This window comes from Caloenas nicobarica, chromosome 1 (assembly GCF_036013445.1).
Source record: "Caloenas nicobarica isolate bCalNic1 chromosome 1, bCalNic1.hap1, whole genome shotgun sequence".
Lineage (NCBI taxonomy): Eukaryota > Metazoa > Chordata > Aves > Columbiformes > Columbidae > Caloenas > Caloenas nicobarica.
The window spans coordinates 114,014,797-114,037,975 of record NC_088245.1 but is presented as its reverse complement, the minus strand read 5'-3'; the positions used below and the strand labels follow the sequence as shown (position 1 = coordinate 114,037,975).

General features: G+C 35.2%; 1 protein-coding gene across 10 annotated transcripts in view; it reads left to right on the top strand.

Moving 5' to 3' along the window:
* The window catches only part of DMD (dystrophin), a 1,281,342-nt gene that overhangs the window by 500,501 nt on the left and 757,662 nt on the right, over positions 1-23,179 (top strand). For all 10 annotated transcript variants that reach the window (XM_065627016.1, XM_065627025.1, XM_065626998.1 and 7 more), the window contains 4 exons: positions 5,748-5,849; positions 5,948-6,055; positions 11,355-11,534; positions 17,229-17,404. In XM_065627016.1, the coding sequence (XP_065483088.1) occupies positions 5,748-5,849; positions 5,948-6,055; positions 11,355-11,534; positions 17,229-17,404 (566 nt within the window). The remainder of the gene's footprint in view (positions 1-5,747; positions 5,850-5,947; positions 6,056-11,354; positions 11,535-17,228; positions 17,405-23,179) is intronic.

Sequence of the window (23,179 nt, the reverse complement as noted above, 5' to 3'; positions counted from 1 at the left end):
CAGCTGAGTGTGGTGTTTAGCTGCTTGTCAGGTTAAACCGCAACAGGGAGGTATGCGATCTTTCATACTTTTATGCTCAGGAGAACTAAGTTACCACAGTCCACGTACTATCCTAGTAAAATGTTACATCTCCTTTTTTTTGAGTGTACAGAAAGATTGTTTGGATTTCTATTTTATTTTATTTTCTTCATGTCATTTGCAAACTAAATATAAGCACAGGAGATAGGATGTGTTAGTAGGCATGACCATTAGAGAATTTGACAAAAAGCACCATGGAGCAAAGTCAAAGCTTGATTATGTATCTGACAATCTGACTTTTTTGAAAGGAGAACAAAACAAGAGCATACACTGTCAGACAAAAGAGCTTAATAAGACCACCTGAGTGAGATACTGGTCAGAATCAGATTTGGAGGAAAGTGAACAGTTATTAGTGTATAACAGTCAAGGATGCATTTTCCAAGCAGCTGCAATTCAGTTACGCCTTTCTTTTTGAAAAGGATTGAGATGGTCGATTCCTGAAATATTTTCATATGTATAGATTTACATCTATATAATGCGTGTATTTATCCATGCATCTGCATAAAACAATGTTAAAAGCCATAGAAAGGTCATTTACAGATTTTAAAACTCTCAACAGGATGACAAGAATCTACTGTCTTCAAATGAACATTATAGAAGCTCTTAAGATTTAGTTAATGGCATAGAAGCCAAAAGTGTCCCCTGAAACATATTATCTGCAGAAAAGTTAACCTTGCTTGGGAACATAAAAGTAAATGCAATTACAGTGCTTCTTTTACAAACAGCGGTTTCCCTGAGGTAGCGTGAGAGATTACATCTAGTGGAGGTGCGTGTGGATGTTAAAACTACTTTTACATAACTTGGTTACTTGACATATCAGTCTGTGACATGTTATGAGGCTCCATCTGTTTATGCTGCTGCTGGGAACTGGCTATTTAAAATTGTAACTCCTAGATCCCGTTAGGCTCAATCCAGAGCCTCACCAGAAAGGCAGCTGCTGAGTAAGGCTCAAATCTGTATTTAGTGCTACAAAATCAGACAACTTACACTAGCAAATCTGTTCAAGTAGTCTGACTTGTTTCTCAGAATAGTGTGGGAAATTATCTTCAGCCCAGAGAAATAACATACAGAAGCCATGAAGGCAGGGAGTTTTTTCTCTAATTATACCCAGCAAACAATAGGTCCCATAAGGACTCTTGTGGGCTATCTCAAATTAGAGCCCTCCCCAGGCTTCAGGACAGGGTCTGCCCTGGAAAGAGATCTGCATTAAATGTGTCAAACTCTTCTTGATGGCCTTTCCCCCCTGCTGAGGGAAAGGAGCTGAAAGTGTAATTTACACTGTCTATTATATATTCATATTATTCAGGGTACTGTCCTTTGATTGAAGATGATTTATGGATAGTTCTTGTAAAAATACATCAAAATAACTGAAGAACGTTAAAGAACTACACACACTGGTTATCGCTACATGGGAGAAATTCTGTGAATGTGCTACATATTTGTTTTGTTTTGATTGATTTTGCATATAGACAAACCGTATTTCCACTAATTCTCATTTCTTTAAGGAGAGGATAGCCTGCCTTTATTAGAAAAACACCTTTCAAAAAAACCTCTTCTATTAGTTGTAGACTTGAAGCACATTATTTCACTTTTTATACTTTCACTCTAGGGTTCCCAAGAGTTGTGTTGATTTTACTTTTCTTCTCCTATTCTCATGTTTTCTTACTTTGACCTTTTTACAGACTAGGAATATTTTATCTTCTGCTTTTTGTAGTCATAAAGAATATTCTTTCAGAATACTCCCAATACAAAAAAAAAACAAAACCAAAAACAAACCACCACCAACAACAACCAAAAAACCAACCAAAAAAACCAAAACCCAAAAAAACCAACAAAACTTTTATATGCAGATTTCTCTGAAAATTCCAACTGGGACTATAAAAAGAGGCGTTTTACTTTTTACTCTGGATTCAGTTGCAAACTTTGTGTCTTAAATCTGTTGAACCAAACAATATATCTTAGTGTCATGGTTGTTATGATTTCTTATGGGAAACAACAGGTTTAAGGCAAGTCACAGTATCAACCCTTTTATCAGTACAGTTACTTAATCATTTATTTTATTAAAATAAGATGTCCTGTCAAACTATTTAGACAAAAAAAAAGAGGTAGGTTTTGTGGCTCTCTGGTATCATATGCTGAAAACAGTATTTTTTTACTGATGTAGCAAAACTTTTGTAGTATGAAAATCACTGTGTTTCTTACAGGAAATCCCAAGCCAGATGTTTGATCTTGTGCTCTTGAGGTTTTGGTGTTTTCTAGATGAGCAAACAGAAAGTATTTTTCAAGGTATATCACAGTGTTAAAGGAAAGCTGATGAAGATGTCACTGCTGATGTTGGGAATAAGCTGTATTTCTTTGCTAGGACTGTTAAGAAAAAAGTCAGCTACTTGAATGCAAGATATTTAAAAATGACTCAGGTGTAAGAGTTTTTATCAAATACTTTTTATAAAGAAAAGATTTATTGCTTTATTTATAAAACATCAAAAGAATGCTGATACAGAAGTCTGATGTAAAAAGTAGCATAGACATAAGAATAAGGAACTAGCTTGAGGCTTAGTGTATGTTTAGCATAAATTTAAACAAATACAACATGCTGACACATATGGAGAAATTAAGTAACTGAGAACATATGTGACAATACAGCTATGTGTGTGCCAGTTACTATTGCAGTCATAGAAATCAAGGAAAATCATGGTTTTTTACCAATGACTAGGACATTCATTATGTGTAGTTACTTGATTAATGGGTGGTTATATATCGTACGTATTCGTATGGAACTGTCCTGAATTGCAGTTAGTGGTAGAAAAGGAGCCAGGTAAGTTTAGATTTAATAGTCCTAGGACTGAGTCTATAGCTCACACGAGTCTGAACTTTGTAGATATTCCTTCCCCAAGTACCTAATATGGTACTGTATTGTATGGGGTGGTATACCTGAAATTTATTTCAGTTTGCTTTGTATTCTAATAGAGAATATTTAGGGTTTCTCGTTGAAAAGTTCAGAAAAATAGTATTTATAATCCTATAACCAGTATTTGGGCAGTGATTCAAAAGAAGAAAAAAAAAGCCTAATCCATTCAAATATTCTTTTTCAGTTTATTTCAAATATGTTGTCTGTCCCATGTAATTAATTGATGTTGGATTATTTGATAATAATTAATAATTAATTAGTACTAGATAGTTTGATATTAGTTTGTGTAGATTAATGTCTGTTTTCAACAATGCAAAGTTTTCTTCTGCATCCATGCATATATATATATAAGTATGTATCTATTGTATAATTCCCTTTGCAAGGTGGAGATGTAAGAGTTTGCATAACACATGGTGTTGCACACCTTAAAAATTAAATTTTCTTCACAAAAATGTTCCGTCTATGAAAGTCCAGTCATTCTTTCTTGGAGGTCCTGTTTGAACAAGATGTTTTTTCTTGTCAAAGACCTTGTATTTGACTTGTATGAGAATTCAGACTGTTGGGCAGGTGCAAACTATTGGTTAAATTTGTGCAGTGTAATTTGTTCTGATCTACACCTACATTACCAGTGGAGAGGCATCTGGTCATGAAAAGATTTTTCTAAAATCATTAATCTAAATCAGAGGTGCCCAAACCTTTGCTTTCGAATGATTTATGAATCCTTCAGTAAAAACTGTAAATGTATTTTTAAAATGCAATACATAATTAGTATCCATAAACTTTAATGTAAATCGGGCATCAAAACAACCAAATGCGATTCACCTCACCATCTGTATATATATAATTTTACAAATTAATAGATTTTTCTCTTGTGATAGTAGGAAGAAAGGGCAAATAGGGAAAACGAAGACAACCTGAGAGAGCTGGGGCTGTTCTTGGAAGGGAGAAGGCTCCAGGGGGACCTTAGAGCAGCCTTCCAGTACCTAAGGGATCCTACAAGAAAGCTGGAGAGGGGCTTTTTGCAAGGCCATGTAGTATTAGCACAAGTGATAATGGCTTTAAACTGAAAGAGGGTGATTTTAGATTAGGTATTAATAGAAGGAAGAAATTCTTCACCATGAGGGTGGTGAGGCACTGGCACAGGTTGCCCAGAGAAGCTGTGGATGCCCCATCCCTGGAAGTGTTCAAGTTCGGGCTGGATGAGGCTTTGAGCAACTTGGTCTAGTGGAAGGTGTCCCTGCCCGTGGCAGGGGGAGTGGGAACTAGATGATCCTTAAGGTCCCTTCCAACCCAAAGTATTCTGCGATTCTATGATACTGAGGCTTGGACCTTGTTAAAGAATAACAAAAAGCCCCTTCTTATGACTTCATTTAATCATTTTTCAGTATTTTTCAGTAGTTAACTAGTTATAACAACTAAAAAGGAATACTTCCGTTCATTACTGTGTATCGTATTTGAGCTGTTTAAGAATTTGCATGTCTTTAATATTGATATGCTAGTTGATTAGAGATAGATATAGTTAGAGATAGTTTTCATTTTTAGGATTTGAGCCAATATCTAATATAACTAAATGACATGACAACTACCTGTTTAATCTGCAAGATTTATTATGGTTTTAGTGTTCACTAAATTGAAAACATGGCATCTGCTCAGTTTTTACTTTGACATGAAATTGGTAAAGGCACAAATTCAAATGGCATCCTGAAATTTTACCTTTTGTTTCCTTGACAGTGGAAAGTAAAAGTCTGTCCTTCCTGATAGAAAATACAGTTAGAATTTTAATCCCTTGGATTTAAAAATCCACTATTTAGATGCTACATTTTTGCTAAAATTAAATTATAATGCCTATGAAAAATATATAAATATGAAAAATATATAATAATAGAATATCTCAGGTTGGAAGGGACTCATAAGGATCATCGAGTAAATTAATGAATATGAGAAAAGTAGGAAACTATTTTTCATTTTGTCAAGACATGCTTTTGAAATAGATGAAAAAATAAAAATGCAGCAGTATACAATATCTTGCAGATATTACAGGTTTTTTAGGGGGAGGGAAGAACTGAATAATTTACTTATGATGCTCAGGGATAATTAATAATTGTAAATTGTTGCAATAAAAGCTTTATATCATGTTACACCATCACAGCAGTATTAAGTCTTATCCCCTGTCGTAGGCATTTTTCAATAAAGACTACTAAGAAATTAAAATAAAATAATAATCCTTTATTTCAATTAAAACAGGGGAAACAGAACAAGGCAGCATTTTGTGTAATTTTTAAACGTATATAGTAGCAAATTCTACAAATATCTGGGAAACCTCAATAGGATTTGTTCTGTTGTGTTACTCTTTGGCTTTGATCACATGTTTAGGCCACTATAATTATGTTGCAAGTAGTTATAGTTTGGGCATTGTAAAGTTTTGAAACTGAGTTTGTTTTGAGCGCCAGAGACTTCATGGTAAAATAATGTGTCTGTAGATTACTGCTAAGTTTGGACTTTTTTTGTTTGTTGGTTTTGTTTGTTTGTTTGTCTCTATTGCTTTTCCTCTTCTCTCCATGTTTATACTATTTCAAATGGTGATAAGATACATTTCAGTTTGACATGCAACATATTTTAAGGGCTTAAGACTGTTAAAAGTGAATTATGAAAGTGTTTTCACTAAAATTTGTAATGCCATAGGAAAATCAGACCGCTTTGTTTTTTGAAAAAAAAAAAATAAACAAATGCAAACCTCTGTTGTGCGTTTCTTTCTTTCTAGCACTTTGGAAAACGGTGGGCAGCCATCTGCAGATGGACAGAAGACCGATGGGTCCTTCTGCAAGATATTCTTCGTAAATGGCAACACTTTGCAGAAGAGCAGGTGAGTAGTTTTAGCAGTTATAAATTGGAGCATCGCTTTAAAAAATTGCACCAGGAAGGGCCTAACTTTTCATTGTCTTCTCTCCAATTTTCTTTCAGTGCCTTTTTGATGCATGGCTTACTGAGAAAGAGGATGCTGTGAGCAAAATTCATACAACAGGCTTTAAAGATCAAAATGAAATGCTGATCAGTCTACGTAAAATAGCTGTATGTATTTTTCATTCTCCTATTTTATGTTCAGCTTTCTTACTCATGAATCTGAGTGCAGGTGGCTTTATCTCTATACTTATATACTGAAAGTTTCTTTGTTCATACTATTGATGTATGTATTATGTGTGAGACTGAGTATATATGCATATAAGTAAGTACTTTTCATACAGCAAAACCTGTTATGCATTCCTTGAACTTGAAAAAGCTAAAGACTCAAAAGTTGTGAAAAGCTGACATTCGTACTACTTTACAACTATAGCTGAACTGTATTTTGGGAATCTAGTTACATACATAAAATGTGCCCTTTTCAACATGTCTGCTACATCACTCTTCAGAAAATACTCTGCTATGCATCCCCTTTATGGAGAGACTGTAGGTCTGACTGCCTGTAGAGGTGGAAAATTTGTCACAGCCTAGACATGCAAATGGTTTTATAGCCTTAGGACCTTTGTAGAGAAAATGGTATGGTATGTGCTGGTTTTATATGTGACAATGACTGTTTATGCATTTAGAGGAAAGAAAAATTCATGTCCATGCTTTTGATAAATTTTGTTGCTGTAAATAGGATCTTCATTGTTAATGAAAATTTTTGTTAGGGAATCTATTCTTCCACTCTTGGACTGATTTTTAGAAACAGGGAAAAATGGGATCAGGGTGTCCTGACCCTGCCATGCAGATCATGCCTGCCTTTTGGTCTATGTTATTCTGGACACAGAGATACGTTTGGATGTAGTAAAGGAGAAGCTGTGGTACAAAATCACCTTGATAATTAGGCCAGCTATTCCGGAATTGTAAAGGTGAGTCTGTCAGGCAATCGACATATATTCTTTTACTAATACAAAAATGTTTATATTCTTAACAATGTTATAGCTCACACCCTCAGTTAGCTAATTGTTTCCAACAGGAATTTTAGGTTTGATATCGTGATACGGCATAAGAGCTTCAAGCCTATTTTTCCTGTATGTCTTGTAGGCACAATGTGGCAAGATTAAGGTCATGTTCTTTAGTCAGATCTCAGTCTCTTAAGCCTGAAGGAAATTTCTGAAGGTATTTTATTAAACCATTTAGCATTATGACTGTTCATTTGAAATTCTACAACCCTCCTACAAGGCCCTAAGCCTTCTAAAGTGCCTGAAGTGAAACAGGTCTGTTGAGATGCTGTTCACAGTATGAAAAACATGTCAATTCTTGCATATATTAATCATTACATCTCATTGTAGCAAAGATAAGGTAAAATAAGAAAGACTTGCCAGTAGTTTTCATGCATATTTGCATTTCAGGATACTTCTGAAGGAAGCAGGATTTAGCTACTGCTCACTGATGCAGAAATACATCAGTGTCTTCTCCACAGTGTTTTTACCTCCAGTTTCTCAAGTGGGAGGAAATACACTGTCAGTTTTAGTTAAGACAATATTTATGATAATAAGCACTACTACTGCTTAAAAGTAAGTTTACATTTGCCAAAATTTGTTAAAATGGTAGCCAGCATGCATGTATTTTCAGACAGTAATAAAGATTTTAAGTAATCAGAAAGATTGAGATTGTTCCTGAATCAAAATCTTCATACATGGATTGCTGGAAGATTTTTTTTTTTTTTTGATTATTTGACATAGTATAAACAAACATGACTTTCCACAAAATTTGATCCTTTGTAATGATTTGACTGCAGGCTCACCATTATTAACAAATACTAGTTTTCTGTAGGTTCTTTCTCAGATGTGATTCTCCCAAACAAGAAGAAGGAGGCAAGTTAAAGCACAGGGTCACAGCCTCCTTCAGACATCCACTTGCTCTGCTGTGGGGTCCGTCATGGGCTGCAGGTGAATCTCTGCCCCACTGTGGACCTCCATGGGCTGCAGGGGGACAGCTGGCCTCACTATGTTCTCTACCACAGGCTGCAGGGAAATCTCTGCTCCTGGAGCACCTCCTTCCCCTGTTTCTTCACTGACCTTGGTGTCTGCAAGGCTGTTTCTCACATTCTTCTCACTCCTTTCTTACAGCTGCTGTGCAGCATTTTTTAACCTTTTCTTAATGATATTATCACAGAGGCACCCCTGGAGTCACTGATGGGCTCAGCTTTGGCCAGTGGTGGGTCTGTTGTGGAGCCGTCTGGAGCTGGTTCTATCTGATATGGGGGCAGCCTCTGGTTTCTTCTCACAGAAGCCACTTTTGCATACCACAGGTGCCAAAATCTTTCCACGTAAACCCAGTAGAGATGTTGTCCCCCTTTTTCCCTCAGTTTTAGTGCTCACGTTTTCATTATTATTGAAACAAATGGGTAAAATATATTTTTGTTCAGTGTAGTTCACCCAGTTCTGATGTTGTGTTAAAATGAATATCAAGTCAGTTAGATTTCTTCTTAATTTATATACTGTACCCATAATAACTATTTGTAAGAATTTTTGTTCAGATAAAACTGTTTTTATCAAGAAATGTGTGTGTTTTAATAATCTCAGATGGCTGTTTCAGAAGATTCATTTGGTATTTGTATGTGAACATTTTATCTTCTTTGTCATTAACGCTCTTTTGGGAGCTGCTTAGTCTAAAGGTCAGAAAAACTGTTTAGGCTTTACTGCTTTGTGCATGTATTAATACTGGCTTTTTTTTTTTTTCCTGATGTTGATGGGTAGTTTCTCTAGCTCTAAAAATATTTCCTTAAAATAGCTGTTGCTTTCTAAAAAAAAATTCCACATACCATTTATTCACTTTCACTATAATTGTATCTGAATTCTTACACAAGGCAAAGGGTGACAGAGAGCATGGACTAAGCTGGAGGATGTGATCCACTGAAAATGTACACATAAGTGGACAAACTGAGGTGAAATTTTACTGCCATTTCTGTCTCAGGCTCGATAGGTTGTTTTTATGTCCTGTGCCTCAGTTTTGCAGCCTGTAAAACGGCGGTGATGGTACTCCTCTTTTTCATAAAACATGTTGAGATCTACTTCAAAGGTATACAATATCTAGGTCTATATATTTATAGTAAGTATTCCATTAACACAGAGTTAAATCTTCTCTTTCTTCACTTAATGCAAGTTTCTTTACTTATTAGAAGAGATAAATTAGATATTACAGTACTTTTAATGGAACAAATCTTTTAGCAACCAACCAATTACTTTAAAGCAGATGTTGCTGTTTAGAATATTATGATGAGCAAAGTTTTTGTTGGTATTTAAGGAATAATGAAAAACATGAAAACAAAAAACAAGTAGTAGAAGCACAGTGCCAACAAATAAGGAAACCACTTTATAATGTTCAAATATTAGAGTTTACAGTGTGCACTTGATGGAAGTTATGACAGAGTTATTTCATAATTAATTTCATAAAGCAAAGAGTACCATTTGTTCTCTTGCAGATTTGTAGATTACATATCTTGTTGCTAGCTCTTAGGTCTATTTCTGTACTGGAAAAAAAACCAAAGTAGAGTGTATTATTGCTTATATAGCATATTGACAGGCTTTCAGTAAGAAAATGTGAAAACAGAATCCCACAGTATATTTTTACAGGTTAGCTGTAGCTATCATAAAAGCATATTAGGTAGTAGTGAGCAGTAACTTTGACATAGAAAGTTTTAGCATCCTTCTTTTCCTAGTGTTTTACCTACTGATTGTACTCCATGTATCTGGGATTGACGCCGCACTCATTTGTGTATTATACAGCTCTTGTCAGCTGTGGAGGTTGGAAATAAAACCCTGTTGTTTAGTAGTTTCATAGGGTGTCATTTTTGATTATTTCAATTAGTGTTTGCTGTGACTTTCACATGAGCTTTTTCTGACACTGTAGGCCAAAAAAAAAAAAAAGCTCAAATATAGTTATCCTTGAAATTTTAAAATGTAAATTGTTTTACATGTAATCTGCTCCCTCTGTTAGGTCTGCTACTGTGCAAACAGATTCTTAAAGTGTGTTATCAGCTATTTCTTAGGGACATGTTCAATTTAAATTTTGATATTAACTGTATCTAGCATAAGTAATTATGATGTTTCAAACCTCATCTGAATGGAAGAGTACCGATTACAAAGACTGAATCTTTTGTTGACTGAACTGCATTTTAGATGGCAATTTTGGATGACAAGGCTACAGGAAAGTGTACGTAGACTAAATTCTGTTGTCTAAATATTTGTTTAATTTTCCCTTTTGTGCCTTGAGGATTAGATTGCCATCCTCAGCTTCACAAGGAGTTCAAAATTTGGCCATGGTTAGCACAGGTTAGGGTGTAGAGAATGAATGCTTAAGGTATGAAAATCAATAGAGTAAACCAGTAGAGTCATTAAAAAATAAACACAGGTGAGACCTGGAGCTGTGGATGACTGTTGGATCTGCAAAGAGCCTACTTCATAGGGAAGTTTGCATTTATAGATCTCAAGATCTATACATCCTTGGTGAGATCCCGTGGCAGTTTACTGCAGTAGAGAGGTGAAGACTGACAATTTCTCCTTTTGCATTAGCATCCATGGGTTCAAGCTGTTGTGTGTGAGAGTTTCCAGGCCTCCAGCTGCAGGGCCCTGTCCTTGGCACTCAGCAGAGCTCCTGGGGTTGCCAAGGCTTCCCCATCCCCTGGGAGGTTACTGCCATGTAACAAGAGCCAAGATCTGAGGAAGATGAGAAATATATGATTCTTCAATAGTGCCAAAATCAAACTTATTTTCTTTGAGGGTTTTTTTGTTTGTTTTTGTTTGGTGGTTGTTGTTGTTGTTTGTTTTTTTTCATTTTTGTTCGTTTGTTTGTTTGTGGTGGTGGTGGTGGTTTGTTTTTGTTTGTTTGGGTTTTTTTTAATCCTGGTTTGGGATCAAATATTATTCTTCTAGAAACAGGTTTTTTTCCCAGTGAGTTTTAATATGCAATATATGACGAAGCACAACAAAACTTTAAAGAAATATTGTTTGGAATTTTGATATAGTTGCTAACATTAGTGTAGTTATAAGGTTATTAATGTGACACAGCTGTTAGCTTTTTGATTTATCTTGTCACCTGAGGCATGCTGTGACTGCTAGAGTTGCTCCACCTGTGATGTTATATTGCTCTGTGAAGTGGGATGTGTCCATTCCATGATGTCAGCTCTACCAGCAGTTTTTATAGTAACAAGAGCATGGAAGTATAGGAGTTTGTATGAAATATGCTTATTGATTTTTGGATCTTTATGATGCACTCTTTAGGATTTTTCTTCTAAGTTTGTTGGGTTTGTTGAGAGTTGACGTTGGTTTTGGTTTTTTCTGGTAGGTTGTTTATGGTGGTGTTTCGTTTGTTTTGTTTTTCCTGTGTGAATTACTGTTCCTTCTGCTGTTCCTTTATTTAACAGATGCTAAAAGGAGATCTAGAAATGAAAAGGCAAATGATGAGTAAGCTGAAGTCACTCAGCCAAGATCTCTTTGTAGCTGTGAAAAATAAAGCAGTGGCTCAAAAGCTGGAAAGTCGTCTTGAAAATTTTTCCCAGCGCTGGGACAACCTTGTACAGAAGGTGGAGAGCAGTTCTGATCAGGTTTGTTAAAATCATCATTTGATCAGTTGGATCATTGATCAGTCAAAGCCTTTGCCTGTTTTTTGTTTTTCCTCCCTGCATGATTGCTAAAGACATGTTTTATTTATAGGACAACATAATACAACTGTAATTTAAACATCAAGATTTTTATTTATCTTTTTAGTTTTTGATATCTCTTTATAGTGTTGATCACTTTCTTGGGTTGTTAACTATGTTTTCAGGGATGACACAATCCATAATTAAAATACTTTTTCCAGTTAATTTGTTTTTAACCTATAATAGTTGGCCACTTTGAATGCACTGTTTTTTTATGGCTCTGTGGAACAGAAATTAGTCTGAAATTAGTATAAGAACTGTTTGCTAGTTAAAGAGAAATTATTTGTATTTCTTTTCAACTGTGAAAGTTTATATTACTGTTTTATTTCTGCTTATGTTATTCTGATTTACGGATTAAAAAGAAAGGTCATAAAAAGAGAACTTTCTTGGAAAAACAGAGAAATCAATCCATAACTGTAGCCATAATGTCAATGAAAACAGAATACAATCCACTATTATTTTGCCCAGCTCCTTTCTGTTAACTGTAATATATTAAAAAAGAAACTAGGGGTTTAAAGCTTCACTTTTTAAAAAAACAGACCAGAAAAATCAGCGTTCTAAAAACCATCGTCATTTATTTTTCCTAGCCATCCGTTAGCATCTCTTTTTTATTGGATTTAAACACAAATCAGCTCACTTTTTTCCATTCCATTATCTCATTTGTATTGTTATTTTTGTGCTATCATTGTAGTAATGCTAAAATGGAAATGGATTTTAAGGATTTTAATGATAACACAGAGCGGCATGTTACTGCATGCACCTCTGTCCTGTTCCTACAGGACCAGAACTCATCGTTCTGGTCAGTTTGATTCAATTTCCTTGACCGCGCTGCACTTTTTCATTGCTACATACTAATGCTTCTACCAACTTATGTTTGGGTAATTAAATGAAAGCTGCTATACTTCCTGTAGTGATCCGAATACCTCTCAGTAACCTTGTTTGCAACTTGAACCTTAATCTTTTTGTTTGCTCGGTGATACAGTTTCTTGTGTAGCTGAAGTTAGAAAAATCAGTTTGGGAGAACAGAAGAAAATGGGGAAATGGTACAATTTTGCTTAGTAACAGAAGGCAAAAAAACAGCTTATGCTACATGGCATTTATAAAATTTGAAAATTTGATTTAGCTCTTGTATGTTTGCTGTACGAAGCCTGTTCTTTCAATAGAGAGGAAAATCTAGAGATGCATTTTTAATTTGGGATGGCTAGGGTCACATGATTTGAAGAAGTTAGTACATCACGCCAAAATGGTCAAGAGTTATTTAGATTATTGATTGGTCCTAAAAGCAGATACTAGTTTTGAGAAAGGAAGCTTGAATACTATAAAGATAGACTGCTCATGAAGTGAGCAATCCTGGGGCTGTACATCCATATGTGATAAAGCAGCAGAGGTGGGAGGTGCTTTGGATTCTCAAAACAGTGTAAGTGTGTTATCATAGCAGCACACTTCAGTTGATAAGCTTTTCCTCCAAGGAGAAACTGCTTTGCCTGGCACAGAGTTGGGATGTTGTTGTGGGTATATGCATTCTGGAGACATTGCACATTCAGTGCTGACTGAAGGACCACTTCCTAGGGCACTTTACACAGTTTAGATAAGTTCTCTGTAAAATATTGATTGTGTACTTTTTTTGGTGTACTTTTTGCCATGTGTTTCTGTCTAGGCAGGGCAGATAATGTTAGTGAGGTTTATACATTTATTCATTACAAAGCTCATTTACACATTTAGAGTGCAAAAGCAAAAATTGCTCTAAAAGACATGATTACTATCTCTGATCATGAACTGGGGGCAGAGGAGTTGGAAGAGCGTATCAAATACACCATTTTCACCAAAATCTATCAGGAAATGCACATTTTATTCATCAAACATATATATTGACTTCAAAATGAACTTTGTTCCATTCTTTAATAATTCTTATAGTACCTTCATAATTACATTTTTGTCATTAGTTATTTCCCCTCCCTCTTACTGAAGTGTTACTAAATGATTAAATTGTTAACAAAATAAGAAATTAAATGGAAAAGACAACCTCAGCCTCAGTTCAAAGCTGATTCTCCAGCTAGGAAGCAGTTATACATCCCAAAGGAAAAGTGCAGAAAGTAGAATGTGAGTCCTCCCACATTTAACTGAATTCATTGCTGCTGAATTTAAGCATCTAATCAGAACTCATGGCTGAAGCTTCTGCTACAAATGAGTGAATGGCAAGGGTAAGAGAGAGGTACCTCTAAAAAGCAGTTTGTCCTCATCATGAAAATGTCAGCTTTCCTCCATTGACCACACGATGAAATCAAGGACAAGGACAACTTACTTAGGTTAGATGCATAGCTTTTCAAAACTCTAAACCCATCTTTGGTGAGTTCATTATGCTTCACTAAATTGTACTGAAAACCTTCCCAAACTAAAGAAAACACCATTCCTCATCTGAACTTCCCCACTCAAATACATACATTTCATCAAAGCACAGATGACAGCTCCAAAAGTGAGTGTTAAGGAAAATTATGAGTTTATCAGGACGAAGGGCACTTCCAAAGACAGTAATAAATGATGGCATTAAATGTGGGCTGCCATATAAAAGAGAAATAAAATGACATAAAACTACTGAAGTGCTATATGCACATTGTACATATGTTTGCCTGTAAAAGATGAAAAGAAAGATTTAAATTTGTCCACTCTGAAAAGAAATGGATTTTAATAGGTTTCTAAGATGAGCCTGCTGATGTGAAACTGCAGGCAAGCATTGTATTTTTAAAGTCTTTTAATGTGCAGCCTTGTGAGTCACCTTAGCACTTTCCATATGATTTTCTAGTGTGTTAAAGGCCTAGTCTGTATCGCCTCTTCTCAGATTCATATTTTCTTGCCAGGAACTGAGAGGGATGAGGAAAGTATATTGTCATTATTTAGACCATCTTTGAATAGTACATGAAACACCACTTCAGGGATTAGAATTAAAAGGTGGGGGTTTTTTGTTTTGTTTTGCTTTTTTTTTCCCAAGGAAATCTAATTAAAACTGCTTCATTTTTGTACTTCCTTATATTTTTAAGGATTTTCCTTTACCCACTGAAGTGTGTACACTCTTTAAATGCGAATCAACTTCATCTTGCAGAGTTACATTACAGTGTAATCCTCAGTGCCTTTTAGTCGTACCCAATCTCTAATTAGAATGATTATGAACTTCAGATTCTCATCTCCATTCTCCATTTGAAGTGTATAATATTTAACCTCCACTCCTATTGATTAAGCATGAAAAATACTTCTTTACTGTTTTGACATGTAAATTATTACCCCCCACAACATCGTGACTTGACTGCTCTGAGCAGACGGTAATTGCACTACAAGCCTTTGAAGCACAGCTCCCAGTCACCAGCGGAAACTGTTACTCCTGTGGTTTATTCTGTTGTACACCTTCTGCACTGTAAACTCTACTCTGATATTGATTGGCAAATGGAAACATGACAAGATATGACCTCGGGCGTCAGAAACATCATCCTATCATTGATTTTTTTGGATAAAACTGAATGTAATAAGAATTTTGTGAGAAGAGGAAAGGGAGACTGTACCCAAAACTGAATATAAGGAGGAGCAAGCAATTATTTGAAGTGTCTTAGCTACGGAGTCAACCCAGAGAAAGATGACATCAGGTGTTATCCTCAGATTTCACAGAACCCTAGACCTCAGAAGCCTTAATTTGCTTTTCCTTTTTGCACGCCCCCCCCCCCAACCCAAAAAAAAAGTAATGCCGTATTAAGTTTTAATAAAGTGGTACGGAAATTTTTCCTTAATATTGCCATGCTTTCTGTAGTTGAAAATACTGAAGTCGATGCATTTTTTTGAGGGAACTAAAGCAAGGTAATTAATACATAATATTGTAGTGATTAAAAAGTCAAATGGGTTTTTTTCTCTTCCAAAGAATTTATGTAGTTCATGTGTTAGCTAAGTCCCTGCAGTTCACAAGCAGCTTACTCCAACTGACATAATTAATCCAGAGATTTAAAAAAAAAAATCTGCTCTGAATCTTAATTTTGTAGTCTTCTGAGTAGTTTGGATTCTGGTCTGAAGCACAGGCAGCTGGTCATTTCTAGAGAGGGAAGCACAGCATTGGCTGACTGCTCTAAGGAAGAAAGGCTGTCAAAATTAGTGGTAATAGCCTTCCCTACTCATCACTTTCACTGGCAGACTGGACAAAGAATGGGAAGACACTTTTGTTTTAGGAGACCATGTGAAAGATTTGACAAAATTGGCAGGAATTTGCTTGGGTTTTTTCAGATTTTTTTCAGACCGAGAAGAGGCTGGTTACTAACAGTATCCACCTTTTCTTGTCACTCTATTTTTTCCAATATAAGAAAGCATTGTGGAAAAGGTGTTATAGTTAATTACCTGGTATACCTCTTCTCCATAATTTCTAGAAAGAGTAATGTCTCAGTAACTAAGGTAACTCAATTCTCTTACGGGTCTTCTGATGCAAGAACTAACATAATTTATATATGTGTCTATAGTTTCATGGAATTTTAGATACCGGCATTCCTGTCTCTGAATCAGAAAGTCTTTCTAATTCTTGCACATTGGCAATATGCAAAAAAGCAGGGCTCTTCTGGTGGCATGGCTTTTCCTGCTCCTGGTATAACTTTTTCCTTTTATTTTCCATTTCACTGGCTCTAAACTCTGAGGTGGTCATTGAAGCTGTAACTAGAGCATTTTGACAAATGAGCCATCATCTGACAGAACCAAAAAGAGAAGTGACCCATTTCTCATGAGTTAAGGTACTTAAGAACAGCTGCCCACCTTTAAGTGAGAAGTTTGTAGTTTGTTGTTATATGGAAACAAATATAAATGGGTAATACATGTACAACCAGTATCTTTTGACAAATATGAGCAGAAAATATTTTTTATTGTTCCTTTTTTTTAAAAAAATTTATGCAGCTGAACTATATGAAGGGTTTGTTTTCATATTACTGGGCAAAGTTAAAAACATTAGATTGGTAGTGTTACATATTATGCATATTAGCATCTGTTAAGACCCCTTAATGTTAGATTTTAATTATGGAATAAAGCTGATGCAAATTAATTTGCCTTCTAATGGATGTTTTCTAATTTAAGATTTCCTGGCAGAAAGCTAACAGCCCTTTTGTGCAAGTAGGTTGTGATGAATTACATTCTAGTTTGAAAATTATTATAAACTATAAAAATAATAATTGCTATTTAGTACTGTTACCATGCCTTTATCACTTCTCAAGGAATGAATCTTCAGAATGAAGGTGGAGTAACGTATAGCAATAGTAACATTTTATATGTTTGCTATCATTCCATTCCCTTATAAAACTGACCGTTCATTTCTTTTCTTCATTCAGCATGACTTAGAGGGAGCCTTAAGTTCCTTCTGTTTAGGATCCTTTCTGATTTTGAAATTGACTTCTGCAGATATTTTATTCACACAGCATGAGTCAGATTAAACAATTTGGTTTGAGTTGCGTATATTGGTATTTTTTTCTGAAGGTCAGCCTATGATCAGATGAGAGCAGCTTCTCATTATTTTCTATTGCTACTCCAAAGAGTCTTCACTGAAGTCTTTCAAACAATGTGTGACCTCTGTTTTAATACTTCTCACAGATTTCGCAGGCTGTCACTACCACTCAGACATCACTAACACAGACAACTGTAATGGAAACTGTAACTATGGTGACCACAAGAGAACAAATCCTGGTCAAGCATGCTAAAGAGGAACTCCCACCACCTCCACCTCACAAAAAGAGGCAACTCCTTGTGGATTCAGAAATTAGGAAGAGGTGAGAATCATTAAGAGACAGAGAGAGAATACTGATAGAGATTGGATGAGAATGCAAAAATAGTGATTTGACTGCAATAGCTTGCTGTATACTCTTTTGAGATTAAAATTGTGTTTCTGTTCTCTATTATGGTACCAACTGATTATTATATTTCTTTACTCAGGATGAGTTGTGTGTTTTTCTGTGCTTCTCGCCCAACTGTTTTGCAGTAGAGAATGTTAATAATTTTTTAAATACCATTGTGATAGTAATTACAGTCAGTAGAAGTCCTTATGTATTGCATTGTGGGAGTCCCACTTGACTGTAGTCTTCAAACTTGAAGGACAAAAAGCCTTCCACTGGTTCTCAGATTTTACATTCTTTAAAAAACATTTTTAATAGTTAGAATACCAGTAGTGCAGATATTGCCTGGCTCCTAAAGTTCTATTTGTATTCTTTATGGCTTGTGGATCAGCAGTAGAAATAACAGTTCTGCAGAGTTAATATTTGGTGAAACATGGAGTCTCATAGTTTTCAGATTTTTTCCTTTGTAACCCAAGTACAAGTGACAAGGAATTTTAGACTAATACTGAACACTTAGTAAAGTCACATGAGTTTAAGGAGAATTGGCTCAAGTGCTTAATTTCTGAATAAGATGCTATGAAGCTAGACTTCAAACACTCATTGTAATATTTGTTTTGGAAATGTGTTCTGATTTTCAGGTAAACATGTGAACTCCAAGGTAACAGATCCAAGGACTGAAAGGACTGTCAGACTGCATTCAGTGTCTCATTTCTATAGAAAATATCTTTGTTTAGTTTGATGTGTTTTCAAGGATACTTTATTTTCGTGTAAAATTGTCTTTAACTTAAGAAGAATGAGATAAACCATTAATAAGAGAAATCTGTCATCTTTTTTAATTGAAGGAGTATGGCACTGAAAAAAAAGAGATATTTAGGGGCATCTTTTATTATACATAGGTGTCTGAAGTGGGATTTATCTTACCCTTCTTTGACCATTCAAAAATAAGGTTTCTAGTTGAGCCCCATTATTTAAGAACGCTGTGTATGTGGTGTAAGAAGAGTGACTCACCCCATTCTTGTGAAATTGGATAACTACTCCTGTAGAAAGTGCTTAGACTAAATAAGTAACTTCGTTAACTAAATTTGAATGAATTGAATTTAATCTCCAAAGTCATCATTTTGAATCTGGTTTTGTTGGTTTGTTTTCTCACAAATCCTAAATTTCCATTAAATAAGAGTGAGAGTTATTTTTAGTAATATGTTCCCAAGCACTCAAAATAATGCATAGCAATGACTATCATCAGACTCACAATTCTTGAATTTGTTCAAGGAATTGTTAGATGGCAATGTTTTTACTTAACAGACATTATAAATATTAGTACTCTTGTTAATGTTTCAGTAGTAATGTGCAAAGATCTCAGACATGATCGAGGCTGTGTGTCTAATATGCAAGAGTAAACCTTTGTTAAGGCATGGTCCCTGCCTTGAAAATATTTACATACTTAATTTTGAAACTGAACAATTAAGACTGAAAAATCCCCTGAAATTTTAAAGTCTTTCAGTAATTGGTATTTTAAAGCTTTTCACCTTTTTTTCTCCCCAAACGGAATGTTTTTGGAATGATCTTACTTCATATAAATAAAAGTAAGTGAAACACGAGTCTATTGTAGTAAAGAAAAGCATTACCTTAGTTAAAACTAAATGAAGTAGGGTGATTTTTTTTAAACCTATGTTTTACAATTCTTCAAGAAAGTTTTTGATATAAATAGCTATGCATTATTGTAAAATTGGAGACCAATTTGCAGCATTAATGTGTTTCTCAGCTACGAAGTATGTAATATTAGTTTATAATTTCCTTCTTGGTCATATTCTTTTAATTTGCCTTAATACTGAAAATAAAATGGGCAGGGTACAACAGATTACAGACTTATAAGTCATCATGCAAGGGAACTACTGGAAGGCAGGAATTAGCTGGATTATAGAAACTGTTTCTGTTCAGTAATACCTCATTTTACACAGATTGAGAGTTCTAAATTCTTTCTGTGTTTTAGTTGTTTTCTGTCTAAAGCATTACAACTAGCAAGGGTATATATAAATTTGATAGTTCCTTATACAGAAAATCTTTTATCAAATGGCAGACTATGATTGCTTGCAGCTATATTATTGGCAGATCTGCTGCCAAATTTGCAGGGTGTTGATTTTTTTTTACTATTGCATACTAGGCGGGGTTGATTTATGTTTTACACCAAGAGATATTAACCATGTAAATTCTGTTTAACTTTTGGATAAGAATCAAGATGTGAATCTTGGAACAATCTGTACTTCTTGGCCTTTGTCTAGGATGACTTCAGATAATTGAATTAGTTGTAGTATCTTACATGTGCTTAAAATCAGAGTCCTTTCCGTATCTGCACGACCAGTTTTTTTATTTTGATCTGATTTGAAAGAAAGCTGAATTCTAGCAGGAAGAAGGGCCTTCATTGCTTAATACACTTCGATATGGTCTAACTAGCTGGAATATTGTTTTGTGTGCAGGAGTTATTATGTTTAACAGTGCAATCATACCATCATTAGAGCCGTGGATCTGAATACCTGTGAGTGGACCTGCAGTTTTGTAATATGCAAAGTAAATGACATTACAAATGTCCACAGCTGTGCAGCGGGATGAATGATTGTTATATTATCTGAAGGCAATGGTTTTCCATTTAGAATTTTTTTTTTAAATTTCTAACCAAACAGCCAAAAAAAAAAAAAAAATACTGTGTACCTTTCCTATCTAGAAAGTCCAAGTGGATGTTTCAGAGCAGGAGAATCTGTCAATAAATATCTTCAGAGAAACACTTTGCGAGGAAGCTTCAGGGAAGGAGTTTCAGCTTAGAATAATGATGCCTGCTTTTATTAAAACATAAAAATGCAGTTTTGGAAACAGTATATGGTTGTCTTTCTCTGGCATAATAGATTTATATTGAACATAAGCATAACAATGGGAGCAGAAAACTCATTTTAAAATTTGGGTGCTCAGCTAAAATGTCTGTGTGCATTGGTGAATAAACAGCTTTTTCATTAATGCTTTTTGTGGGGGAACCTCGTGATTGTATTCTCAAACAGTCAGTCAGTTATTTTCTGTGTCCATTGTTAGTTGCAAGATCCTTCCATTTTTTTTGCTGTATATTTAGTTGTGCCTACACCCAAGGGAAAATGAAGCCATAGTAGTGCATAGCTTTTGTTTTTTGAAATAAAGAGAATGAGGGTTCTCAACCTCTCTCTCCTATGTCATTCTATGTTGTATGTGTGTATGTTTATGTTCAAAATTTTCCCTGAGCATTTGATGCTCGAGAGTTGACGATTGTGCTTAGTTTTTGCTTGCTTAAAAAAACAAACCAGCAATTATTGAATGCTTGCCAGAAGCTTCTGAAGTTGCATAGCCAGATTGTGTTGGCCACGTTCTGCCGTCATGGTACAACACTGCATGCTCTTGGCTGTTATTTTTGGGGCTGGGGGGAAAGGCACATTGGGGGTTGGGGCTTTTTTGAGGTGATGAATAATGCTTCCATGTTTTGTCAGCTTCTTTCACCTGTTCTCAAGCTTTAGTCAACGTTGTTGCTGTAAAAGAATATGCCTGACATAAATGCATCAAGCTCCCTTGCCAGATGTTTGGAAAGATTTGTGCTCCAGATTTGCTTTCCTGTGATCTAAATGTTTTAGCAAGACTAGAGGATGAGGTCTTAAAGATGCACTGCACCTGCTGTGTGAATTGCTAGTTTCAAGGAGGAAGAAAGTAGTTGGACTACTCTGTGAATATTATGTTAGTGGACTGCATCAGAGTATGGTCTCCAGCTACTTAGCTGAGGAGAAACAATGGATGGCTAAGATTAAAGCATTGAGCTTTCTAGAATGCTTTTATTTTTACATTTCCCAGTGCTTTGGAAGAAGTATGTGAGAGTCTCCATTTATACTGAAGAAATTGAGGAGATGCAATTTGACTTGTGGACGAATAAGATCCACAAGAGTGAATGTCACATTTTCATCGCCCCAACTCACTGTGGAATAAATGCATGGGAAAGAAGCTGTTGATTTTTCTTGCCTCCTAAAGCAAATTTTTACCATTCGTGGTGGAAAGAAGAGATAAGAAGCAGATGACTTTTTTTACTTCCCCCAAAATCTAAAACTGCCTCAAAAGTAACACTTCAAAATGTGAGAATAATTCAGGCATGTGCTAAGTTCTGTTACTAGTCATAGGAAAGCTCCTTTTCCCAAAGGAATTAATTTGAAACTGGGTAGGGAAAAATACTTTTAGCTGTATAATAAAGGTCTTGAAAGTATTTATTAGGCATTAGGACTAGAGATAATTGTAACACAGCTGATGTTTTAGGAGAAAAAAGCCCAAACAAACAAACCAAAACTGTAAATGGGAGAAAGGGTTGCAAGGTAACATTTTCATTTTCATGCTGTTTACATATTCTGGGAAAAACAGGTCAGTTTTATAGCATAAAAAAATCTGAAAATTACTCTGTTCACAGTGGATTTTGAAATAGCAAACAGGATAAAGCCACTTAACATTTAATTTAAACCTACTTTTAATATTAATGTTCTTGAATAATGACCAATGATACCTTTCTTTGCCATTAAGTAAATATCTTTGTAGACCCTTCCTAACATTTCCAGGGAATGTCTATTTGTGATAACATTATTATGGATATAACGTTGATCTTCAGATTTGAAAGAGACTTCATGCCCTTTGAGGAGAAAGGCATGTTAAAATAGGATAGTTGCTCCATCTAGTGGTTTTTTTTTTTAAATTTAACAAGTGTTAAGAGAGTAGCCTTCATTTATTTTAAAATTTTTATACTTGGGATTCTAATGCTTCATTTCTTAGAAAAGTTTGGATTTATGTAGAAAAATATATTAAAGGAAAAATGATAATGATTTATTCAAAGTGTTTTTTTGACAGCTATTGTTTCAAATAGCCCATCGCTGTCCAATCAGTTCTGTTAGTCAGAACTAAATCCTGATTGTTTAGCACTTTTAGAGCAACTCTCTTGGGCTGTTTGGCACTTATCCTCTTATTGAAATGCATTTTTTTTGCTGTTATATGTATGTAACATTACTTAGCAAATTTAAAAGAGGAAAGCCATGTCTTCAGTTTTTCTGGTGGTCCTTGGTTTCAGTGTTGTATTTGTGTAGCCAGTGCCAGAGGAAAGGAAAAGGTGACTGAGTTACAATAGAATAGTTTTCTGTTGTTTACCGGAGGAATAATTTATAGACATTTTCATTTAGTGTGTAAAAACAGGTATGGTTATGTCAAAGTCTGTAAACATGGATACTTTATAACTTCTTAGTGTCTATTGCTTTTACCCCTTTATCCTCTTTGTGAGGTGAGAAATGATATAGTGTCAAACACACTGAGAATATATCTTCTACTTCACATTTACTGTCTTAAATTATCCCCTGTATTATAAGAATGGTGGTAGTTGACACTCGCTGGAAGTCATGAAGACTGGATGTAAAAGTGCTTTGCGTAGTTAGCTACTGACTGTTAGCTGAAGGCAAATAGTGTTAATGAACATACTCTAGAACAACCTCTAAAGCAAGTGAAAATCTAGAAGTAAGTGATTTTCTTACATATGAGAAATGCAGTGGATCTGTCAGAATTTCTGCAAAACATTCCATATCACAATTCAGGAACTACTGCTCAGGCTGGGGAAGGTATGGTTTATAACCATACCTTACTAGTGGTAAGATGGATAGTTGGCTAAAGAAGGAGAACTACGAG